This window comes from Aphelocoma coerulescens, chromosome 2 (genome assembly GCF_041296385.1).
Source record: "Aphelocoma coerulescens isolate FSJ_1873_10779 chromosome 2, UR_Acoe_1.0, whole genome shotgun sequence".
NCBI classification, from domain to species: domain Eukaryota; kingdom Metazoa; phylum Chordata; class Aves; order Passeriformes; family Corvidae; genus Aphelocoma; species Aphelocoma coerulescens.
The window spans coordinates 67,251,215-67,277,278 of record NC_091015.1 but is presented as its reverse complement, the minus strand read 5'-3'; the positions used below and the strand labels follow the sequence as shown (position 1 = coordinate 67,277,278).

At 36.0% G+C, this 26,064-nt stretch overlaps 1 protein-coding gene across 8 annotated transcripts in view; it reads left to right on the top strand.

Annotated features, from left to right (window-relative positions):
- Nucleotides 1-26,064, top strand: part of NFX1 (nuclear transcription factor, X-box binding 1) — a 110,126-nt gene that overhangs the window by 59,512 nt on the left and 24,550 nt on the right. For 6 of the 8 annotated variants that reach the window (XR_011149085.1, XM_069007871.1, XM_069007869.1 and 3 more), the window contains 16 exons: nucleotides 524-601; nucleotides 2,827-2,932; nucleotides 6,402-6,473; nucleotides 8,163-8,302; nucleotides 9,249-9,348; nucleotides 9,488-9,705; nucleotides 10,463-10,560; nucleotides 11,938-11,968; nucleotides 13,116-13,198; nucleotides 13,738-13,846; nucleotides 19,009-19,128; nucleotides 19,822-19,901; nucleotides 20,235-20,465; nucleotides 20,749-20,822; nucleotides 23,435-23,536; nucleotides 25,791-25,832. Coding sequence is in view for 6 of the 8 variants with exons in the window: in XM_069007871.1 (XP_068863972.1) it covers nucleotides 524-601; nucleotides 2,827-2,932; nucleotides 6,402-6,473; nucleotides 8,163-8,302; nucleotides 9,249-9,348; nucleotides 9,488-9,705; nucleotides 10,463-10,560; nucleotides 11,938-11,968; nucleotides 13,116-13,198; nucleotides 13,738-13,846; nucleotides 19,009-19,128; nucleotides 19,822-19,901; nucleotides 20,235-20,465; nucleotides 20,749-20,822; nucleotides 23,435-23,536; nucleotides 25,791-25,832 (1,684 nt within the window). In the remaining 2 variants the exon portion in view is untranslated. The other 2 variants (XR_011149086.1, XM_069007873.1) reach the window with 2 other exon arrangements.

Sequence of the window (26,064 nt, the reverse complement as noted above, 5' to 3'; positions counted from 1 at the left end):
AATGTCCTAATATCTAGGTATTATCAACTTTAAATAAATAAATTAGATTATTCTGGTTTATATAACACTGGTTTATTCTGGATGCGAGGCAACACTAAATTGGTCTTCTACAAAACACATAAACTCAGGAGAGGATAGTGAAAAGGAAAGTACAGGTGGTGCTTTTGTGTGAGGTAATTATGTTTTCCTCACCAATTTCCTCAGTTTAGATATGGTGAAGACTGTACTCTACGCTGTATGTCTTATAACAGGGCATATGATAATAGAAAAATTGGAATTTTAACATTTGGCTTTGCTTCAATAAAAAGTTGGAGCCTTTTCAAATGAAATACCATGGCTGTGTTGATGTTGATGCTGTATAAAATGTATTTTTATTAACCTGTTTTTTCACTGCCTCTGAGTAAGTGGAAAACTTAATGTATTTGCAGCTGTGGTAAGAAACAAAGCAGAAGAATTTATTCTAGGCTTGCAGATTAGGTCTTTTATTTATATCAAGTCTTTTTAATATTTTTTTTATCTACAGATGGCAATAGCGGTTGGAGATGTCCAGCTTGTCAGAATGCTTCTGTGCAAGTTCCTAAAACTTACACTTGTTTCTGTGGTGAGTTTCTCACTTGCTTTTGCAAAGAAAAACAGTTTTGTCATTTTGATTCTATTTTGTTAATATGAATTTCAGTATTGGTGCTTGTTTGCTTACATACCTGGAACTCAATTTTTTTAAAATTTTATTGACACTGGAAGGTGGCTGCACAGAGAATCACACATATGCCACTTGAAAAATAAAAAGAAAGAAATACTAAGTCCCACATGGTAAATATTTTCATATCATTATGTAAAAATAGTGCCTTTTATGAAATAATGATAGATTTTGGCTGGTATCTTGAAAGCTTTCCTTCTGTAGAAGGAATGGAATAACCTGCATGTGTTATGTCTTTCTTTGTGGCAAGATACACCAAAATAATATACAACTTAAGGATACAACTGCCTAAACCTTTAAATTGATACAGCAGTTTTGTGATTTATGTTGTTCAGGGACACATAGAGCTTAAATAGGAATTAATATTCAGGCTTTTCAGACTTCTATGTAGATATGTGTTTAATAAAAAAAGTAAATGGCATGAGTACAGCATTCACCAAGCCATAAATATAAAACAAAAAGGAGATATTAATTACTTTACTTAATTGCATAGATGTCAATAAGTTTTGTTTGGAATCTACACTTCTGTAATCTGTATTGGTTTTGCATAGTTTTCATTTCCTTAAATCAGAGTCACTGGAAACTTTCACCTCACTTTCTAGAAAATAGAACGTTCTGAAGTTGAGACAGAAACTTTGTCAGTAAACTTGCCATAAAAAAGATAGATTTGCTAAAATAGGAGAGTTTTATCATTTTACCTAAATGTGTCAGTGAATCCGTTAGAAACAGTGCAATGCAGTTAAGACAGAGTTTTTGCATGACAATTGTGAAATCTTATGAGTATAGGGATAATAATTCCGTTAGAATGAACTGACCATGAATGTAAATTAGACCAAATGAAAATTAGACTTTTTAAGACAAGACATCTGTCTGTTAAACAGAAAGAAATTCTCCTGAGCCTAAAGACCATTTCATGGTTTAGGAGATCTATGGTAAGAACCTTAAATTGTCTGCAGAATTATTGCTTGCGGAGCACCATGGATTAACATAAGAGTTTAATCTTCTGTAGATGATTTTACATTAATGATACTTAATTTGGACGTCATCAGTTGCTTATGCAAAGCTATCTTATATTTTATGCAAGGTACTAATTATGTACTGAATTTGGTTAAGTGTGATTTTTTTTTCACACTTTCATGAGGAAATTCTGAGCTTATTTTTCTTCTGAAGCTTCTGATTTTTGGGACTTTCCTGGGTATTCAATTAGTTTAATTGAAACTCACGTGAATAAATGCTATCTGTAGCGTTTATTCACATTTTCCTAACTTAATACTTGTAGAATATACATAGGTATATTAAAGAGTTAAAATTATGTAATTGTTTCTTGCTGCTTTTGATCATCACAACTCAAATTTGTAACACTGGCTCAGTTGCTTGACTGTTAATTTAATTCCTCGCTTGCCAAGAGAGTGTTAATGATGGCAGCTAACCTTAACCCTGATGATCATCTCATGCACTTAGAGCTATGAGATTTGATGATAGCATCTCAGATTAGTTAGAATATGGTTTAGTACTTATCTGAAATACAGAATACTTGAAGCTAACATACCTCTTGTTTAAGACTTCTGCTTCATTCATGAAAATTCATCAACCTTTAATATTTAGATTAGTGTAGAGTCTGCTTCTTTTTATAGAAGTGACTTTCATAATTTGCCCACGCATTTAATTCCCTATTCCCCCTTACCATACCAGGTAGACCTTACTTTCTGGGAGTCATATCTTTTTACTTTGTTCCTTTTTTTTTCTCTCTGCTGCGTTGAGACAGCAAGGGAGTTTCACCCTTCAGTTTTCTTAGCTACTGTGCAGCCTGACCAACTATAGGGGGCTTTTAGTTTTCATGTATTTTATCAGTTTAATTTAATGTAAAGTATCAGCTACCTGCATGTCTGCTGATTGAGAGTATAGAAGGAAAGACTCTTCTGGAGCTTGGTCTTCCGATGGTAAATTCTTTTAAAGAAGTTGAGTATATATCAGTACAGAAAAATGTAAACATTTGTGTAATTTTTTTGTCAAAGAAGACTACTTGCCAGTATTTAAAATACCACGTTTTCTCTTTGGTATGATATTTTTCACAAATGCAGTCTGGTACTCAAAGCAATAAATATCTTTCTGTCTTTGACGTGGTTTAGGTAAGGTGCATAATCCTGAATGGAATAGAAATGAAATCCCACATAGCTGTGGGGAACTTTGTGGAAAGAAGAGGCAGTGTTTGGACTGCCCGCATCTTTGTAACATGTAAGTAAATGCCTATCATATAAGCATTGAAATGATTTAGAGAAAATTTCTAAAGACTGTATTTGCTTATTTTTTTGACTCCAGGATATGCTTAGAGATTCAGAACCTGTAGAGGTTTATCGTTGAGCTGAAAGAAATGGAGGCTATTTGTGTTTGTATGTCTAAAGTGAGTTCATATGAGAGCATGAACAGGAGGTCTACAAGAGTTGTAGCAATATTTCTATCATATTTTAGGAACTGAACCAGCTGTCTGACTTGGTTTCAAGAATTTTCATTGAAGTAGAGAAATAATAGTGTCTGGAAGTAACTCTGAACAAGTTCAATGGTCCACTAGATGTTTTAGGTGCTGCTATTCATGTAGTAATGTTTGAGTATCTTAATTTGAGATCAGTGGTACTTGGTTAAACTGAAAGACTACTTCTTTCCTTTGTTTCTTTTTCTTTTTTTTCGCTTGTAAACTATTGAGGATAAAAGGGTATTTGCATTTCTTTATTTGTTGAGACCATCAGATAGTTTATCCAGAATCTCTCATGGAGATTTTGATCAGTATATATAACTCAGATTGGTTTTGCTAACATTTATTAGTATAATTCAGTGAAGAGAGGCAAAGGAGAGCACCTCTGTTTCCAATTTTGGATGTTTTACATTAGAATTTTTTTAGTAGTGTAGTAACATTGCTAAGATTAACACCATTATATGATCTTTTTCAATGTATAAATATGCTTGCAAGTCAGAAACATAACTTATATTTTGTTATATAGCTTCAATTTCCATGTATAGAAGTTGGTCCTTAATATCTGTTCATGTTTCTGGGTTTGGAAATTTTTAATAGAAGAAGTTGTTTCTGTTCTTGGTACACAGTCAAAAACTTCAGTCATTCCAACAAATATATTGTCATCTGGCACTTATTCCAAGATTTGCTAAAGCTCGGAACTTTACTAGAACTTTACTCTGAACTTTTTATTTAATAATTTCAAATCTATTGTAACGTTTTACTGAATGTCAGGATAATTCTTTAATACTTCTTTCCCATACATGAAAATGTTGTATTAGATTTCTTTTCTCTACTAAATCTGATTTATATTTATGTATTATGTATTTATGCACAAAGATTTGTATTATATTTCATTTAAGTGTCATAGGTATTTTCTTAATTTATAGAATGATGCTAGATCAGATGAACTTTTCAGACTATACTTGATGTAGCTGATACCCTGAACAGAACTCTGATTCTCTTGGAGACCAGCTGCAGGCCTTCATCTTGGGAGGCATATGTTCATGGACATATTTTTTGCCCAATCAGAAATAAGCAGACTTCTTAACCGCTTTGAGAGCTTCCTGACTGCAAACTTTCTGTGCATGTCTCTGTGCTGAATGAAATTTGAATTTCAATCTTAACTGCTGTTGTATGGATCAAGTATATCCTAGAACTATAGCCATACTGTAGCTTCTACCTAAACTAAATTGTACCAGAGATTTTAGCACGTGTATCAATAGGGATGCACAAAGAATACTTAGTTCTAAAGTCAGAAGTTTGATTTCAAAGCATTAGTTTTTGCATTACTAGAATTTTTCTGTTCATATTAACAAGAGGTCAGAAAACTGTCTCAGAAACACATATTGTCAAAACTTTGAGATGTCTGAAAATTAATTGTGCGATACTGTTCTAACAAAAGGCATCTTGCTATAAGACTCTAGTCTACTATTACCAGTATTTACAACTTTAAAATATTTGTGATCAGTATAAATTGCTGTTGTGTGATAGAGTATCATCAGAAAGTGTGCCAGAAATGGGGTTATGGAAGAAACCTTAACACTGCTTGAATATGAGAGTGTTGAGAGAAATAATAGACCAGGTAAAAAACTTAACATGACAAGACTTCTGAAGATGGTGGGCCTTCTCACTTCTCCAAATTACGACCTAGATCATAGTATTTTGAATTTTTATCTACTTCAATCTGATTGCTAAGTTTATAAGTTGGCATCCAGCCTTTAGAATCCTACATGGATCCGTGAGAATCAAAGTCAAGACAGTGAAATATATAGTGCAGTCCTTTTACAAGAGGTTTTCTTGTAAGATTGGTTTTCTTGTATATTGCAGAAAGCATGTTAATTCTCATTGTCTGAAGTTCCACAATACAGTTTTAATTAATTCCATAGTTTTGCTTTCTTCCTGCTTTCCTGTGTACCCATCCAGTTCTGCTTTTTTTTCTCCATTTCTTTGTGCCTGCTCTAGTGCTTTTCCAACTCTTCACTGTGTCGTAAAACTGACCTATCAAAAGATGGAGGGTTGTAGTGGTTTTGGTAATTTGTTTTTTGGATTTGCTTTATGTGATGGGGGGTTTTTCATTGTTTTGAATTCATTTATTGTGTAATTGCTTGGCTTTACTGTTAGAGCTGGCATAGGTTGAGTGATAGATTAGGCCTTATTTTGTCAGCTGAGAGGAGCAGTAGAGGAAGAAAGGAAGACAGGCCACTGTTGACAAGCTGAGGCATGACTCAACTATATAGCATATGACTGTAGTAACTGGTGTACTAATTAGTACTTGTAGTTACTGTCCTTGAGGAATTTAGTAGTTACCATGTAACTGGGTAGTCTGTGTTTATGGGCATTTCTGGTGTTTCTGGGTTTTTTCTTTTTCTTTGGCTAGGATGTCTGTGCTGGTCAGTCCTGGCCAATAATAATTGCTCCAAATGAGAGCTGCTGTTTTTACAAATGAAGGGAACTGGGAGCTGGCTAAGCAAGAGTTAGTTAAGTATAATTTCACAAACTTGGGCTTGTCTGTACCCAACTAAGGTCTTACATGCAGATAGGGAATATCTCGTGTTTCTTGAAGTAGGAGGTAAGATCTGGTCATGGACCAGAATTGATGACACTCACAGGAAACTTCTCTTGATGGTAAGAAAAAAAACTGAGGCAGACTTGCTGTGTCTCCCATGTGGTACCTTACAGGAAGAGGAGCAACACCTCTTGCCGGTGGCACTAGAAGTGCTGAGTTCAAAGATAAAACCACCAGCTCAAAGGAAGAAATTAACAGAGAAGGTTTTATCTTTAATGTGTTTAAGATCACCAAGGAAATAAATATGTTAATGGTTTGGACATAAGATGATTGTTTTGGTTATTATCAATGATGAACACAGTTGAGTTGATGCATGTTTGCTGGTGAAATGGTGAAATGCAAAATATCAAATGTGTCAGTAGCATAGTTGATTTGTTAATAGTACTGTTGATTTGACAGCGGCAGGAGTACAGTTTTTCCTTCAACATTAGCGATCTTTGAGACTGATACAACTGTCATAATCAAATAATTTTTTCTTGTGTTAAGACTGCTTTCATACCCTGCAGGAGTGAGTGTAGGAGTCCTGTATAATGTTCTGATAATACACTTAGGGTTGGGTTATGCTGGATTGTGTCTCTGGGAGTGTAATAAAGCTAAATGTAACTTTGCTTTTTTGACTTACTTTTAAGTCTGTGCCACCCAGGACCTTGCCCTTCGTGCCCAGCCTTTGTGACAAAAACTTGTGAATGTGGACAAACAAGGTGAGAGTGCTTCCACTATGCAAACAAATTTTAGTTATTATAAACAAACAAAAGAACAGTTTAGAATTTTATATATTAATTTTTTTCTTCCTTGCAGTTTATTCAAAATATGCTGAACAAAGTTCAATCTGAGCATTAACTTTTATTTGTGGTTAAAATAATCTGGGGAATTTTATATTTTGAAAAAATGCAGTTACTTTCAATTTTTCAAGAAAGAAAGTCAAAATAACAAACAAAAACTTGTCAGTTTATGATACATGTAGCTGAATTGTCTGAGCAGTCTGTGAATTGGTTTGATTTTGAAATCCTGTACTAGTATGTATTCATTTTATTTGCTAGAAGACTCAGAAAAAATACTAGAAAAAGGTTCACATCTTTTCTGTCTGAATAGAATGAGGTCTTGAATTACTTAATTCCAGAAATAATTTCAAAAGTAACACATGCTTTTCTCAGAAACTGTACAGAGAACTCTGTAGTGTATTCCAGACTTGAAGGCTATCTCTTCCTTGCATGTTTGGTGCATATAGTGTCATTGCCAATAGCAATATGGTACTGCCTATACTATGTGTGATCTCTTATAATCAGTTGGCCTGAATCTTTAGAATCCCTTTTTCTAGTTACCTAGAACTGATTCTGTGTAATAAATTGTTTGCCTTAGCTTGTTTACAGAACCAAAACAAACATAAACCAATTTCAGTGTTAGCATTCTTGCTCTGGAAAAAAGATTTTTCAGACTTTCACAATTGTTTGTCAGAGTTTGAATCTAATACTACACAATTTTTCAGAAGAAGGTACTGCAATTTCTGTGGCAGTATTTGTAGGGAAAAGCACTTTGTCTTCAGCAGAAAAACTGATTGGTTGTATATTACTGAATTCTATCTTCCATAGTAATATCACCTCTTTATTGTTTTGGGGGGTGGTTTTTTTGTTTGGGTTTTGTTTGTTTTGTTGTTGTTTTTCTGACTCCTTCTTTCATTTAAAAGTTTAATAGATGCAACAACTTCGTTTTATTATTTTTTCCAGATGTTACCTACTTCACCAGATTACTGGTTTTTGTGATACTACACTTGATACTTAAAACTTGCTTCAAAATAGCGTTATTTCATATGTACTGTATAAGCATCCAGGGTGTATGGCATGGCATCACTGATGTTAGGATGTTTTAAAATTACTATTTCAAATAGACCTTTTACAGCCATTGTATGAGCCATCCAGAATTGAAAAAATAGGAGAATTGATTTTGTCCCATTTTTTGACAATTTAATTAAAAACTCAGTTATTTTCATAGACTACTGACTCACTGTTAAGGCCCATATCCCTATCTTCATTGTGCTCAATGGATTTAGGATTGTTTAAGTCTTCAGAAAGATGTCTGGATTAGAAATATCTGCTTTTCTGGCAATTCATACATGAGTTTATACATCAGGTTCCAAGTTTTAGTGTCACCTTGGGTTGTTTTCCCCTATTTTCACCCCAGGAAAAATTCTGTAGACTAACTACTGTTTTACTTTAGTGAGGTGGAAGAGGGGAAGCAAGGGAAAAACTAGTGTTATTTCCTAAAGACTTTCATTAGTAAATTATGGTGCCTTTCGAAGACTTTGGCATTTTACTGAAAATGTATTTCCCTTTTTATTAAATACTGTGTAGATGTCAAGGTAGCTGACAGGCTATGGTGTCATTTCTCTGCAGTCATTCAGTTCGCTGTGGCCAATCAACAAAAATTCATTGTTCTAATGTATGTGGAAATACTTTAAACTGTGGAAAGCACAGCTGTACTCAAGTGTGCCATGCAGGAAAATGTTCACCTTGCCAGTTGACAGTACAACAAGGTAAGTACTGAAATGCTTTACGGATATCCACCCTATACAATTAAAACAAGAAGGTGAAAAAAACCAGTACCAAGAGGCAAGTGCCAGTTTTTACTTAACCAAAATCTATCGTTGGAATCCTGCCATGATGATTAGGCTGTTGGAGCATGTGCCTTATTAGGACAGGCTGGTGATACTGGACTTTGTTAGCTTGAGAAGGCTGAGTAGTGTCATTTCAGTAGCTAATAAGTAATTTAAGAAGACAGAGACAGCCTATGCATGTGTGAAGGATGAAAGACAATGAGCTTAAATTCCTTGTAACTAGCTGTAAGGAAAACATCTTTTCTTGGGGATTTTCAAGACCCAACTGAATAAAACACTGAGTAATGTGGTCTGATCTCATTGCTTTTAGGTAAGGGCTTGGACTAGCTAATCCTTTCTTACCTGACTTGTCCTCTGATCCTACTGATCATAGTATATTATACTGATCCTACTATAATTATAAGAATTAATTAGACAGTACATGGAAGAAAAATAGAAAAAGGTACAGGAAAACACATTACAACAAGCTTCTCTTGATTTCTGTTAAATTTTTTTTAATTTGAATGGGAATCAAATTAACTATGTATGCCAGTATATAAATAATTTTATAGAACAGTTTATACAGAAAATGGCAAGTTAATTTTCTCAACTTTTAAGGTAATAATTAACTTATGTATATTGCTTTAATAAATAAACTTTTTGTGCACATAGTACTGCTTTATCAAAACAAATAATGCTGGAATTCCAACTTATGTAGGACAAAAACCGTTCCTTGATGAAATAAATCTAAAGAAGAGCAACTTCTTTATTCTTCTAAAAATTGACTTTAAAAATTTTTCACTTTTTACCTTTTTATATTTGCTGGAGGTGTTTTGTCACTGATACTCTCTTGTGTTCTTTTCTGTGGGATATTGCTTTCTTTCAGTGTGTTACTGTGGAAGCAACTTTAAAGAAGTATTGTGTGGATCAAAGGAAGAATTCTCTGACGGTTTTGGGAGTTTCTCATGTCAGAATATATGTGGCAAGTAAGGTCACTATAACTTAATGCTTTTAAAAAGAAAAAGGTTGTTCTACTCACAGTGATTTATTGTAATACTCTTGGGATAATTCCCCTTTTAATTTTTTTCTTGTTTTCTCTTTTGTTTCTTCTACTTTTTTTTCCAGAAAATTAAATTGTGGGAGGCACAACTGTAAGCAAGTGTGCCATCCTCAGCCTTGCCAGCTCTGTCCACGACTTCCACAAGTTGTATATCGTTGTCCCTGTGGTCAGACTCCTCTCAGCAAGTTACTTGAACTAGGATGTGTTGAACGTAAAATTTGCACAGATCCTATCCCATCATGCGGAAAAACATGTGGCAAACCTCTTAGCTGTGGTAGCTATGGTAATTACAAATTTCTGTATCAGAGTATTTGAAGTATCTCATAGTATCACTGAAATTCACCGGAAGTCAGGTGAATAGAACTCCTTAACATCAACATAGCATTAAGAAGCAGGCATTCTTTATTGCGGCGCCAGATGCGGGGGGATAGCTCCACCTAGCGTGCATTCCGATTCTCTGCAAGTGCGTTTCTTACATACCTTAATTACATACATCTGCATCACAATTTGCAGAAATCTCGTACATATTATAATTGCTCATTACCATAAAACCCTCCTCCTGGCTCAGGCTTTTTATGGTCTTATTTTGGCTGTGGTTGCATTCCTAAGCCAAATGTACTACCCTCCCCCCCCCCCCCCGCCCCCCTGCCTCCAAAGTCCCTTTATCTTCCTTCTGTCCCTGCTCGGTAAGCAGATCCTGCCCCCTCTGTTCCTTTTGTTAAAAGTACACAGTCCTTGTTCTTAGATTAACCCTTCGATATCAATAGTTTTAAAAACAAAACAAAAAACCATGGTCTTTAAATGTTTAATTTCAAGAAATAAATATTTTATTAGTTATTTTGAGTTTTAACCAAAATGAGTGTAAAAACTACTGCAGGTTTTGCAGTCTGGCTGTTCATAATAATGAAATCAGGAATAAAAATCAGGAAATAAAACTGCACATAAGCTTAGTATCTTTGACCAGTGATGCTCCTGATAAATATGAAGTTCCAGGTCATAGACTTTTTTTATTCTTAATATTTGTATTTTCATTTTGCTAGAGTTCATTCATACATGTGAAAGCCTTTGCCATGAAGGAGACTGTAGACCATGTTCTCACACATCAAATATTTATTGTAGGTGTGGCTTCAAAAAAAAGGTGAGTGTGTAACCATGGAAACAGGTAATCCTTACTGCTTTTTAAAGCTGTGGAGAAAAAGGAGCTGAAGAAGCAGTTCTTGCTCCTCAGTTGCGAGAACCACATTGTATACTAACTGATAGATGGTAACTAGATTATACTGTGAAGTGGTAACATGCTATTTACTATGAAGGCAATTTTAAAAGTATTTTGGCAGAGCTTGCACTGAGTTCTGTTAGTGTAAATGGTCTGCAAAATCCTATATTACCCTGGAGTATTTATATAGCCCAAGGAATGGTAGTTTGCCAAGAGTAAACTGAGAGAAGAAAGGCAGCCTAATGAAAACCTTATAGCAATAGCTTGTAGACTCCTGTAGAAGTTTTCGTAGAGACTATGTTGTTACTGATTCCCATTCTTTGTACATTTATATGATGTTTTGTTATTTAGTAATTATTATATTTTTATATTACATCAGCTATTGTTATTTAGTAATTATTATATTTTTGAACTATGCTACTTTCTGTAATCATAGCTTTGAAATTTTTGGGCACTATCACAGAAACTTTGATGATTTTTCTGACCTGTTATATATCATCTGCAAGTAGAGATGGCTTCTGAGTATATGAGTCAGTAGGTGCATAGAAATGACTGAGAGTTTACTAGACGTTGGAACAGTTTTCTCCTACAAGTTTGCTGGAAGTAGTTATGGGATAGAAGGCTTTACATTGCATTTTGAGTCCTGAAATAAAGTAGTGAGGTTTTGGGTTTAGTTCATGAAGTTTCTCACACACCTGAAAGATGCTTCTTAAAAAAGAGTGAACTACACTGATAATTTAAATCAGTCATGAAAAATGTGATAGTCAGAAATGTCAGCTTAGAATATAAAGGTGTGGTGAAGGGTTAAAATGTCAACAATATTATTTTCATCCATCACATTTTATTTTCATATTGAGGTCTTTAGGTATAACTTTGTAGAGCATAACATTTGGCTTCTTCTTTATTCTTTTCTTCCATTCTTCTGTCAGACTTGCAATTTTGACAGTTGGTCAAAACGCTAATTTATGCACTCTTGTCAGTATCCTCTGGGAAAGCTCTATTGGTTTCCATTACGCAAATTTCTGGTTTCTTGGGACAAGCCTGATGTGACAGTGACACAGTTTACAGTGGAGAATACAAAACTACATTTTTTTTTAATTTTTATTGAATCTTTGAGGAACAAATATTGTATTAAAAGATTTGAGGATATTTTTTTCCAGTTTTTATTTCACTTTTGAATACAGAGGTGTTATACACATGGAAACTGAGTGTGCTTCTTTCATGTGACCAAGTGTTTTCTAGATAAGTATGTTTCAGTTGTTTCATCTGTTTTAATCTAATGACTCCCTGTTTGCTTCCTAGGAAATCCCATGTGCTCTTCTCAGAAATAAAGGTACAAGGTTATGATACATATATAATGTAAAATTGTTTTAAAAACTATAAACAGCTCGTAGTAATTTGGGGTTTGATGGACAAAGTTGGCAAACAGCTGATCTGTACTGCATCTTTTATCCATACTTCCATGCCAAATTGGTTATTTCTGCTGCTCATTCAAGGTGCTGGTCATGCTGCTATGTTTGGGAAAAGGTTTGAAATAAACATCTTTAGTTTTCATTCATCTTCTGTGTAAGGAAAGACTTCTTCACGTTTGATCTGAAAGATTTCAGACAATGTCTGTTTTATTTTGAACAGTTTCTTATGCCACCTGCCATATTCAAAAGGTTGTCATCCCCCTCCTGCTCCCCCCATCATCCTATATAACTTTGGTCAACTTGCACAGCTCAGATTCAGTGTGATAGTTTTAATCTGCTCTTCCCTATGTTTCTGGGGAAATACAAGCTTTGATTCTGCTTCAGATTGTATGGTGCTGATCTTTGCAGCTGGTCATTGCATCTGACCTTGGCAGAGTTCCCATTTGATTCTTCTTGGTATTCTGGATGTAACATCTCAAAATTCCCCTCAGTGAAATCTTTACTTGATTGACCCCTGTCATACTGAGGTGTTTATTTACAAGATATATAAGGAAGTAATGTGCATATTTCCTAATTTGAGCTTTTGTCTATGAAGACTTTGCTCTTATGGAGTCCAGAAGTGATTCCTTTTGTTGGCTGTGTATGGTAATAAGGATGTTCTTTCTTAGCAGTAGTTTTATGAGCATATAGCAATAGTTGTTTTTAGCTGACTTTTACTGCCCCACCAGTTCAAGCAGTCTTAAATTGGATGTTTGTGGTACTTCAATGTATCAGAATATCCTGTTTTCTTTGTTCTATTGTGTGGAAATAAACTAGGTTCATGTAGTCTGCTCTCCAAAATCCCTTTGAACAAGGGTTTCTTTAAAGAAAGGCAAGTGCCCACATGGGGAATTAGTGAGGGCAAACAAGTAATTAAAGTTTGCTTGCTGGCTTACTCTCTGTTAGTCTCTCCTAGACCATGCCCTGCAACAGCCTTAGCATAATACTGTGATTGCAGCTTTTGTTCTGAGCGTAAGCAAAGACCTAAAAGTTAGGACTTTTGGGACACTTTTTTTTTGTTTTTAATAGCTGCTATTACATTCATGTGTGACAAGCGGTGCAACAAGAAAAGATCATGTGGACGACACAAGTGTAATGAAGTTTGCTGTGTGGTAAGTGTACGTGTGGTTTTTTAAAATTGTTTGATGTGGTATGTGTTTGATTTTGGTTGTGATGTTAACAGTCTTTTTTTCTTTTGTATCTTTCCATTTTTGTGCATCTTCATTCTCTATTTGCAGTATTGGTCATGCTCAAAAAGTTTGTGTGTGTGCATTTATTTTGCAAGTTTTGTTTTGTAGTTGTCATTATAAATGTAAAACTGCGTTTGAGCCTAAAGGCATTTCAATCAGTGTAAAGGTGCTTTTTGTCAATGCAGTGGTTCCAGGGAGAATGGAGAGGGAAAGCATATTACTTAACGGAAGAAGCATAAACTATGTAGCTGTGTCTGTAACAGAAGTCTTAACAGAATCTGCTTTAAAAATTGTGTATCCATACAGTGATGGAAAAACTGTATAGATCTGGCCTAAGCTGTTGTTTGCACTATACAGTTTTGTCAGTCTATTATTAGAAGTAGATTGTGACCTCAAAGAGAAAAAAATAACTAATAGCTTTTATAGTTCAATTCTGCTTTTTCTTTTTTGCCTTCTCTTAGGACACAGAACATAAGTGTTCTTTGGTTTGTGGTCGTAAACTCAACTGTGGGCTTCATAGATGTGAAGAACCCTGTCATCGGGGCAGTTGTCAAACATGCTGGCAAACAAGTGAGTTATGTGCAAAAGTACATAATTGTTATTTATTATAGAAATACATTTATATCTCTGTCTGACTCTGACCAGTTAATGTGATCTATTTCACATTGGTAAAAAGGAGAAAGAAAAGGTGGTGTAGGTTGTAAGGATACTGTTTACAGCTCAAAGTGTCTTAGCTGCAGTAGTACATGTGTCTCTCCTATGTTGTATGCACATGGATGTAGTCAAAGACCTCCACTTTATGGAGAAAAACTTTTCATGGAAACATGCTGGAAAAGAGAAGGTGCTAGAGCCTCTGAAGCTCACTCTGAAACAGCATTGTAGTCTGTCTTAATAGCCTATGAGCATGATGTGCATGTTGACTGTACCTCTCATTAGAAAAATAAATATTTCTCTGTCCGAACATTTCTCTTTACAAAGCAAAATAGTCATCTTAATGTCTCAGGGGTCCTGGTAGTAACTTCTGGTCTAGTTGAGTCAGAATGCAGAGATTTTTCTGAGCGGTTGTTTTTCTTCACTGAATTCCATGGGTTTAATAATTAAAGTAATTAAAATTCTCCACATTGCTGCAATATTTTTGAGGATTGTATTTCACTCTCAGATTAAAGGAGACCTAAGGATTGCCTCCATTGTTGAATGTGATACAATCTAGAGGTTAATCTTCCCTGCTGAAATTTTTCTGAATACAGGAAAAGTAGCTACCTACTTCAGGAACCAGATTATTATGGTAGTTTAGCTTAAACCTCTGTGTCCATGAAGCTTCCAATTCTGAATCTGTCCAGAGATAAATCAATTAAGCAGTATCTTTAAAGATGTCTCACTTGCTTTCTCTGGATGCTGCTAGTTGAGATTTCAGATGCATGCATTGTAGGATTCTATATGATTCTGACCCTGTACTTGATGTGAGTCCTTCTCAGCACTCAGAAGGCTATTCTTGACTCTGATTCACCTGTCTAGCCAGCACTTTGCAGTTGGTTTATATTAGCCATGGTATCAAATGCCATGGCATGGTCAGCTGTAAGTCATTTGCCTACTCATTAGATTGGATTTCTTGCCCCAGCTTTCATCTCCACTACTGTTTTTGCTAGGAATGGTGAGGACTGACATCAAGATGTAGTACTGGAGTGCATCTACACCTCTGTGTGCTTCCCAGGTACTTTACTTTTCCAGTGTATTTCCTCAGTGCTGATAAGTGTGGTCCCTTTCTGTGCCAGGGTCTCTTTATGCTTACCCCATCTACTTCAAGACAGGAATACATCTCTTGGTGAAAATAAAAAATGTCAGCATTAGAGACAGTGCATTTAAAAAAAGAAGTTTTCAGATACTGTATTGCTGCCCTTTGGATCAGGCGTTTCTGCACTCTGTCCCCATTATCCTGATTAGTGCAAGTAGGGACTTGTCATTATAATATTCTTCACCTATAACTTCTCATCAATATAAAGCAACTAGTGTGGCTGTCTAACATTCAGGTCTTCCAGAGACCTTGGTGCCTGGTCTTTCGTCTTCTTGGACTAAGGAAGATTTGTAGCTTTGAAGCATAGAGTATTATAGGTTGTTTCAAGACCTGTAGTGAGGGACAATAAAGCCCTACTCTTTCCCATGCTTCCTTTCCACAGAAAGTTCATGGACATTCTGAATCTTTTCTACTTTTGCTTTCTGCTTCTTCCTTCTAACCCATAACATTTTGTTCTCCCGAGCATTCTTATTTGCTGGAATTGATTGTAATTTAGTCTCCTTAGACTAAAATTGCAATTCTTTTTACTAACTGCTGTACTTCAAGATACATGGGCAAATGAGTAGGATCTGGCCTGAGATTTAACTGATGACACAGATCATAAAAAATAACCAGACTTGAGAAGTTTCTGAACACAGCAAAAACATTGAAAAGCTGAAAAAAGTTTCGAATAGGAAATTTCGCATCTATTCCTCACCCATAAGGGTGAGAGATGTCTGAGCTTCACAAGTAATCGGAGATGGGAGGTACAGGGAACCTTTTAGGGGGCGGAATTTCTCAAGGCCAACAGAACTCTGGTAGTTGTGTGATGCTGGCGTAACCACACTAATGATAGCAGAAATAGCAGATTTGGGTACAGATGTAGCTGAACTTGGGACCAGTGGGTGTAGTGGGTTTGCATCCAGGTTTTGGAAGCAAGGGACTACAGGATTGGCTTCTGTGAGAAGCTGCTAGAAGCTTCCCCCATGTCCGGCAGAGTCAATGCCAGCTGGTTCCAAGATGAATCCACCACTGGCCAAGGCCAAGCCAATCAGGAATGACAGTAACATCTTAAATACGTGATAACATATTTAAACAGTAAGAAAGGTTATTGAACAGATGTAATTGCAGCCGGAGAGAAGAGGCAACTATGCAGACACTTAAGATCAATGAAAAAGGAGGAGGAGAAGGTGCTCAGGTACTGAAGCATAGCAACTATTGGGGAAGACCATGGTGAAGCAGCTGTGCCCCTGTACCCCATGGAGGTCAACAGGGATACAGAGATCTACCTGCAGCCTACAGAGTAACCCCACGCTGGAGCAGGTGGATGCCTGAAAGAGGCTGTGAACTGGTGGGAGTCCTGTGCTGGAACAGGCTCCTGGCAGGGACCTGCAGACCTGTGGAGAGAGGACCTTGCACTAGAGCAGGTTCCCTGATAGAACCTGTGACTCTCTGGGGGGACCACATTGGAGCAGGCTTTGCCTGAAGGACAGCGCCCTATGGAACAGTGACCCATGCTGGAGCAGTTTGTGGAGAACTGTTGCATATGGGACTGACTTGTGTTGGAGAAATTAATGCAGAGCTCCCCATGGGAGGACCCAGCTCTGGAGCAGGGAAGGACTCTTCTCGCTGAGCAGCAACAGGAATGTGTGATCAAATGCCAGAACAATGTGTGATCAACTGCCCCATTCCCTGACCCCTGCACCACTGGCGGGCAGGAGGTAGAGCCTGGGAAAGAGGGAAGGGTGGGGGAAAGGTGTTTTTAAGATTTATTTTACTTCTCAATATCCTGCTCTGATTTTATTAGAAATAAATTCAGTTAGTATCCCCAAGTTGAGTCTGTTTTGCCTGTGATTGTATTTGGTGAGTGACCTCTCCTGGTCCTTATCTCAAGTCATGAACTGTTCGTTATATTTTCTTTCCTCTGTCTGCGGAAAGGAGTGATACGGCAGCTTTGGTGAGTGCAGGGCATCCAGCTGGTTCAAGTGACTTTAATGGGGAAAAAATACTTTGTTAGGTTACTTGGGAGGAATCAAGGTTGATGCATGGACAAACGACTGAAGATAAAAAATAAAAAGACGCCATTTGGACAAATGAAGCTGTTGGCCAACTTATGCGATAGAGATCTGTGCACTTTGTGTCCACTGTCTATCCTGTCATAGTTAAGATTTAATATCTTTCCACATAGTCTCATTCTCTGTTCAGTGTGTGAGAATTCTTGAGTGCCAGCAGCTGGAAGCTTGGCTGCGTATCATGAGAGCCCATAGTCTTTATGCTAGCAACTGAGAGACCAGGTTGATGTATCCTATGTGCGAGCAGCTGGAGAATGGGATCGTAAATTATAGGGACCCCTTGATCTGGATGCCAGCACATGGAAAGATGAGAGTTTGCGCAGAGTTTTCTAACAAGCTTGCTTCAAAGCTGGATTAAATAGCTAGTAGGAGGAGATCTGCCTCTGGAAATACGCAGGGTTTTCAGCCAGTGACTTGGGAAAGGAGTCTCTCCAGGTATGGATATTAGACAGAGCCTTTGCTAGTATTTCAGATTCATGAATGTGGTGCACATGTGAATTTGGAGTGAATTGTGTATATGTGTATGTGTGTGTGTGTGTCTTCACTAAGCTTCTGTCTTGATGAGCTTAAGAGAAAGAAGAGGACTTAGCTATTGGTATTCCTCTTTACATGAATCTTGTTACTCATTTGGTTTTGTGTTAGTCTGTGTATCTGGTCATCTTATTGCCATGTATTTATTGTGTGTCTCGTCTCTCTGGAATGTGTGTTGAGTCTTGCTCTAGCCTGGACCTGCATATTGATCTAGCAGCCATCAATATCTGTAGAAGTGGGACAGTAGGAGCATTTGGGTGTTTAGAGTTCAACAGGTTTTGCTTTGGTAGACGAGGAAGGAAGAATCCGGTGATTCCAGAGTTAGAGAACTTGATGAATTCAGAAGCTCCCTTAACACTCATCTTCCCTTCAGGTTAGAATTGTTGGTTTGTATTTTTGTTGCCCCTTTATTCTCTTACCTCCTCCACCATTTGCTGTTGTTCTCCCTGATCCACTACCTCTTTATTCATTTATAGACCAATCATATTCTCTTTTTATTCTCAGATCTCTTTCTATATGATGTCAAATGTTTTCTTAGTGTTCTGTTTTTCTAAACATTTATCTGTTTGAACTGCAGTTTGCATTGCAATCAGTCTGCCAGTTTCTTTATAGTCTGAAAAAAAGCAGTGAATTATATTATTTTTTGTGCAGTGTTTTCATTGGGGTGGTGTATGTCAGTACTTCTGTTACTTTGTTTATCACTGAGATTTGGATCTTATAAGAGTTTAAAACTTGTTTCCCAAACACAGACGATAAAAGAAGCACTCAGAATAAAATGGGTACTGCCTAAGACAGAGAACTTCCAAAACACACAAAGTTGGATTTGAAGTATTTGGACAGGTTCATAAGATGCTTATGAGGATCCATGTTATACTAAATACCATAAAAAAGACTTGCTGTCTTTTGATACTTTTCTTTGGAATCTTTATGGTACTATATTCAGGGCTTGGCAAAATGACAAAATCTAAACACTGGTCTGAAAAAGTGATGTCGGGAAGTTTGGAACACAAAATTTCAGTGATGGGCCTTCTGGAATGGAATTCAACCTCTCCTTTTTTAAATCAAAGGTAGAACAGCAAAGCTTTCAACTTGATATGAGCATTTTGCTGGCTCTGGTTCAAAATGTTGATGTGAAAGAACCACTCTAAAAGCAAAGCATAATTCCTAACGAAGTCATCAGAGTCTAGTTTTCTTGTAGGAGCCATGAAAGCTAATAAATTCACTAATTTCAAATACTAGTGCTTAATATAAAAAAAACAAAGCTGAAGTAAAACATTTGCATGTTGTGTAAAGATTTCTCATAGAGGAAACATGCAAATACATGTAGCCATTAGGATATATTTGACTTTTTTTTTCAGGTTTTGATGAGTTAACTTGTTATTGTGGTGAATCTGTGATTTACCCCCCTGTTCCCTGTGGCACTCAGCCACCAGAGTGTAAAAAGACATGCACCAGGCCACATGACTGTGATCATCCAGGTGAGTTAAGCCATTGCGTTTTGAGTGGGTTTTTTGGCGTTTTGTTATTGTTGTTTGTTCAGGTTTTTTGGTTGGTTGGTTTTGTTGTGTGGTTGTTTTTGTTTTTATTTTATTTTGGGGTTCTTCTAATCAAAATGTAGAAAAGTATGCGTACGTCTATTTGAAAATAGATTTCCAAGGGTCTACACTAAAAAGCCAACCAGCTAAAAACTTGCAATGAGTACTACTAGTGGTACTTCTCACTAGTAAAAGCACTGGCATTTTTTCTTATTGTTATTAGTAGTCACAACACATTAAATGCTGTATTCCAAAGATCAAGTGCTCTATTGAAACAGTAGGATAAACTAGTGAACAGTTAGTTTCTATGTTCCTTGGAATTACACTGGCTGATCACAAAATAAATAGCACGGGTCCAACAGTTTCTGACAAATTTTGCCTGAGTATATAACTCTACTCACAAGTTAGAAAATTATGTGCTATTTAATTTAGAAATTATAGAGAATATTCACCTAAACACTTGGCATCATAATTTTTTAAGAATATATTATTCTTGTGTGAAGCATCATCCTTCCCATAAATTGTGTAGTTTTGAAATGTAAACTCATGTTTAATAGTCTTTACTGTCTCCTTTAAGGCATTCAACTGAAGTATGCTAATAAAACTGTTACGACTTTTATATTTCTGTGACTGCAGTGTACCATTCATGTCACAGTGAGGAGAAATGTCCCCCCTGTACCTATCTCACTCAGAAATGGTGTATGGGCAAGCATGAAGTAAGTCTGGAGAATTAATTTTTTGAATACTAAACAGTTTTTTAGGACTGTAGGCTTAGATTTTTGTGGCTTCTTTGGAATGGAATATTTTACTGGAGTTGGAGTTTAATGTGATTAAATTGGAGAAGTAAATCTTTTATTCCAAATGCATTCAAACCAACTGCTGTATTGGGCTATAGTATAAAGCAAAACTCATTCTTTGACCTAAGACCTTTTAGTTTTAAGATGCTTATGTGGACAGTGCCAAATGAAGGTGTGAACAGTAAAAGCACTTTGAGACTTCCATTGATAATTTTTACTGTTAGTTGTCATCTTTTTCCTTTCCTCTTTCAGCTGCGAAGTAATATTCCTTGTCATCTCACTGACATTTCCTGTGGACTTCGCTGCAATCAAATGTTAAAATGTGGAATGCACAAATGTAAACGAATCTGTCATAAGGGAGAATGTCTTATAGATGAAGAGTGTAAACAGCCATGTATTATTCCAAGGCTATATTGTAATCATCCATGTATGGCTCCATGTCATCCTTCTTCACCCTGCCCGTCAATATCCTGCTGTGCAAAGGTTAGATACCCAAAGAAAATTCACTGCAAAGTCACAGGTGAATTGTATGGTTTAATTATCAGCCAGTAACAGTTGTGACATATTTGTATATTGATAGCATGACATTTTTTCTGTAAACTTAAAGTATGGAATTTTTAAAAATAAAACTATTCATCACTTTTAGTTACCCGTTATTCCACTAAAATGGGACTTTTAAAATTAATAAATTTATATCCTTCACACCCCTCCATGGCCATAAAAAGACAAGACTTTTAAAAAGCTGCTCACTTGTGTGATATGGCAGGTTGATCTTCAATGTGAATGTGGAAGAAGAAAGGAGAGAATGATTTGCTCAGAAGCATCCAATACTTATCAACGGTTGGTACAGTAATAATTTTTTCAATTCCTTACTGGACTTACTGCTTCGCAGTTTGATTAAATTGCAGACTTGACTAAATATATTTAGTTCACAAGCTTTTTCATGTTTTTTCGTACTTTGACACATGGTGGTTTTGGGGGGTTTTTGGTACTTCCTTGAGCTTTCATACCAGCCATGCTGCATTAGAACACATTTCTCTTTTTTCTGTTGTTAATCTAACTATGGTGGTGTGTCAAAGCTTGACTCTCCCATATGTGGAACTCTATTCTACCCACACTGAGCAATTAGGTACAGATGAATTTGTCAAGTCCAGATTCAGGCTCCTGAATGTATTTGATTGCAGTCCATGTGTGACTTGCTCTCTGAGTTTCCAGTCGTGTGTGTTGGAACCTAGTCAGTAGAAATGGTGGATGCTAAAGAGTGATTTAAAGTAATTCTTAAATAGATAAATTTAGGCAGGAGAGCTTTGGCATCTAAATCTTGGGGTTTAATATGCAAACTGAGCCCTACCCAACTCTATTTATTGCGATAGTCTCCAGATCCTATTTCTAAACTTACTTCTCTTTCTCATATGCAAGAGAGCAAGGAATGGACAAGGAAAAGAAGAAAAGTGGGGCTTTGGAACTTTTGAAATGAATATAACAAAACAGTAATAATAATCATTTTAAAAAATCTTACTCTGAGGCTAAGATTGAAAGGGAGTGGAAGAAGTTAATCTGGATCGTTCTGCTTTGTATCCTAGTTGTGAGGTGACTAACAAAAGTCAGAGATTCTTCCTGTCGTTCAAAGAAAAGCTACTTAATGATGGTTTTATTTGGAACTGGTATCTGTGGGCCTTTTTTTTTATCCTAGTCCAACTAGGGTATGCTGTTTTGTTTCTGCTGTATGCTGTCCATATTCAAGTTTTGACAGAAGATAGCTTAGCTTAGGTACTTAATATTACCTAATGAAAACAAGGAGAAGAATGTGCTAATTAGAAACAATTATGAACAGTTGTAGTCAATACTAAGATGAATGCAAGATACATGTACAGAAGTTTGGTATTTTTGGTATTTTCATCACTATGAATGCAAATCAGAAGACTGACTCAACTCTGAAATACCAGTTTAAATTGACAAATGCTTGTCATTAATTATAAGTTCAAAAGATAACATAGTCCAGATTTTTGAATAGTCCAGATACAAGTCCAGATTTTTGAAGGCTGTTAATTCTCTGCTGTTTTATAGCTCAGGCACTGCAATAATATTCATTCAAGGAAAAGGGTTCTTTGAAGCCAATGAGTGTTCTTGCACACGTAAGGTGAATGCATACATATTTATTTCTCTAATCAGAGCCCAGATCAAGAGGAAGGGAAAGAAACTGTTCTGTTTAAAGCAAGTGTTTGTATCAGTTAAAATGTGTTCATATGTGCAGACAAATTACTCTTGACTTTTGATAGTAACAGAACCAGCATTTAGTGCCAGCTGTTTGAAAACTCCAGCAGTTCAGGTACCTGAAAGATTAACATATTCTGATTTTGTGGATATAAGTTTGGCTTTTTTTCCTATCTATCACCACACCAAAACACCAAAACAACAGCAACAAAAACCATATATAAAAAAAAGGCAACAGAATAAATGTCAGCAAATTAATCGAGTATCCAGGTTTTCTCAGAAAGGTTAGAGAAATGATGAAACAGCTTTGGGCTTTGTCAGTGAATGTTGGAGAAAGAATGCCCAAGGGAACAGGAAATATATGTGCTTTATCTGTACATATGGTGCAAATGATGATGTCATATCATCTCATGTCCCATTACCTAGACTTTGGCATCACCTGATAAATATGATGGTGCCTCTCAGTGATTTTTTTGTTTTATGTAATATGATTAGTCTTCTTCCTGATAGGTGGTAGGTTCTTTGAATGTGATGCAAAATATACAGAGATAAACATATAGAATAAAACGTATCGTTTTATCTGCATGTAACAGAAAAGATAGTTCAAGAGGATACAATATTTCATTTTTAGGAGTTTGTTTGAAAATTATGTGGGATATTTCCCTGAAAAATTCCTGTGTGTTTTAGTTATACAAATCTTAGCAAGCAAAGGAGACTGGGAAAACTTGTTATTGAAGGGAATTAGGAAGAATCTTTATAAAGAAAATAGTAACGATCTCAGTAGGTATTTTGTCCTTTCCTTGTGGATTGTGTTAACCGTATTTTGTAAGCAAATTTCTAAGTACTTTATAAATTCACTTTACAGATTTTAGTTGCACACAGTTGGGGAAGAATCAGATAAAAGGAGAGTTAAAGCTGTATTGTCAGCTGTAGTTTGTATATTAAGCAAGTGAGGAGAAAAAGTATTTGCCTTGCATAATTTCAACTTGCATAAGAAGCATGTCCATTTGTTAGTGTTACTCCTAGTTGAGGGAGCTGAGAATAAACTCTTGATTTACATAACTAGATTAGACTCTTAAAACTCAGTGATGTAGAACTCAAGTTCCATTCTGTAATCTGATGAGAAAATGATCGGTCTGTCTTACTTCTTCCACCTAGAGGTTAAATCTGCACCCTTATATACCTTTTCAGAAGTTTATGTGTTGCCTCAAATGAAGTCTAATGCTCTTCTTTTTCAGAATAGCTGCTATATCTATAGCAACTAAGTTAACAGATCTACAGCTTGGGGATTCAGTGGAAATCAGTAGGCTTATTACGAAAAAAGAAATGAAGCAGGCCAGGTAAGGAGATACATGTAGTAAATACTTGAAGCCCTTGTGTGTACCTGAAGCATAGGTGACATGCATAATACATAATATGGTGATAAAAAAGTCAGCTGTAGTACTAGGAAGACTTACAGTCTTCCTATGCAGTCTGACTACTTCAGCAAAACTGCTAAAAAAGTATTTTGCAGTTCCATGGTGGTTCGTGGTTTTGCTTTCATGTAGGATGAGTTCTCTGTCATTGTCTGGTTGTTACTATAATTAAGTGTGAAACAATACAACTGTGGTTTCAGAGTTTTTTTCTACTCAGCCAACTCGTTGGAGTTCCTCTGGGTTTTTTTTCAGATTTCTAGACAGGACAATAGCTATTATCTTCTGTTTCACCATCGAGTGTTCCTTTCTGGATTATTGATATGCTATATTTTCTCCTAGTCATCATCTTACTATTTACAATACTTTTGTATTACCCTTTTTAGAATTTTTTATGTTTGCATTTCAGTTTGATTGCTGCTTTGGTGTTCTGATCCTGGCTGGCACCACAAACCTGATTTTAATTTTGTGGCATTAAGTTAGGTGATTTTCTTTTTGTGATGTTCCTCAGGATTGAAATAAGCTTGTCCTTTTACTTTTGGTGTCATTTCTTTATGGACTTGTCAATTTTCCCCAACATCCTTCTGTCAGAAACTTGACTTACTGAAGTCTTTGCCCTTAGAGTTCCTGATCTCTGGTTTTAGTTTATTTCTATTACCATGTCTTCTTTTTTATATTGAATTTTATTATTTCAGAGTATGTCCATTACTTGTGTTAAAATCTAATGTTCCTTTATATTGTGTAAAGTCAAAATAGTGACATTTCCCATATAGTTGCTTCATGACTTCTGTATCAAAAGCTAGTGCCAGCATACTTCAAGAAATTTTGCTACTGTGTTGTAGTCACTAACACATACCTTTCTGTGTGGACAGACACTGCCCTTTCTTTGAACAGTTGAAATTAGCGGAGATGACTTCTTTGTACAAGTCTTTCCTAATATGATATCTAAACTGTGGTAGGTAGCCTTTATTCAAGGACTGTCAGAGGAAGTATTCTGCCTTCTCTCTTTTTGTCTACTGAATACTGGGGCAGGGGGAAAAGAGACAGTGGTACATAGAATATTTAGTCTAAAATTTTTAGTTTATTGTCAAACTCCTGTATTTTCAAAGTAGTGTACAAATCTACTTCATTCATTTACAATAAAAGAATATTTTCTGCAAGCTGCAGGGATTTTCTTTTTGTTTCACTCTCTTGTCCTGTCTGTAGACATTTTATACTTTAGCTTAGATTTCTTATTAGGGCTTGGGATTTTTCTTGTGACAAATTTGATCAGACCTAGAGTAGCTTCTCTAAATTGGCTACATTCCTCTTTTAGAGGAGGAGAAAATAATTCTTCAAGCAAATGACTTTAAACAGTACCGGGTCGATCTTAAGAGTGCAAGTATGTTCATTTTCTTCTGTCTCCTTCAAGAAAGTCATCAGAAGTTCTGGATCCTGGAACTATTTGTCTCCAAAGATAATACATGCCACTGAATAAACCAGTTTGAACCTGTTTCCCCTGTAGAATTTCTTTTTTTTAATGTAAGTAACTATTATCAAGAGAATTAATTAACTTATGCAGTCTAGGGCGAAGAAGTTTGTAACTGCCACTGAAATTCTGGGGAACTCCTGATTCTTCTCAACATTTTAATCCCTCAAAATAAAATTATGAAATACCTTTCAAAGACAAGACAGAAAACTGAAATTCATAACTCTGCTGACACTAGAAATTAGGGGTTCAGTGGAAATACTGATGTTTATGGTTCATCACAATCCTCCATATACATGTCTAACTTTCCTCTTTTTCCTGACTGGTAATTTTTTCTGATTCATAAGAGTAAGTGACATCTTCCATTGCTGATTCCCAGTCCTTCCTAACATCCCTTCAGTGCTCCTATCAACTTCATTCTTCTCTCAAATGATAAAATTTACCAATAAACATCTAGTTCAGAAGATTTTTTCCTCAGTTCCTGTACGACTTTGGTAATTGCTATTCCTGTTCAAGACCAGGAGAAGGGATTGGCTGCTCAAAGATCTTTGTTGCTTCTTTATTTTTAGCTCTACTATTTGTTCTAATACAATAAACTATTCTCACACGCTCTTGTTACTTCTTTAGACTTGATAATATGACACCAGCAAGTTACACCTTGAAAAGTATGAGTAGCAGCAGTGATTCCAATTTTATTTTTCATTCATAATTCAGGTTGCAGTGCGATGAAGAATGCTTAGCTCTTCAGAGGAACAGGTGGGTAATTAACTTGCTTGCTTTTTTTTATTTTTTTTTTAACAGAAGTAGTCTAGATTTGGAAAGTTAATGCCATGTGGATAAGAAATTACTTTCTGCATGACCTAGAGAACAGATAAATGTGGAGATGATTCCTGTTACAAAGATCTATATTGAGTGATCAGAAATCTTGCTAGAATATTCTAGTTCTAAATGAGTAGTTTGAAATGTGCAGACCATACCTTTTGCAAAC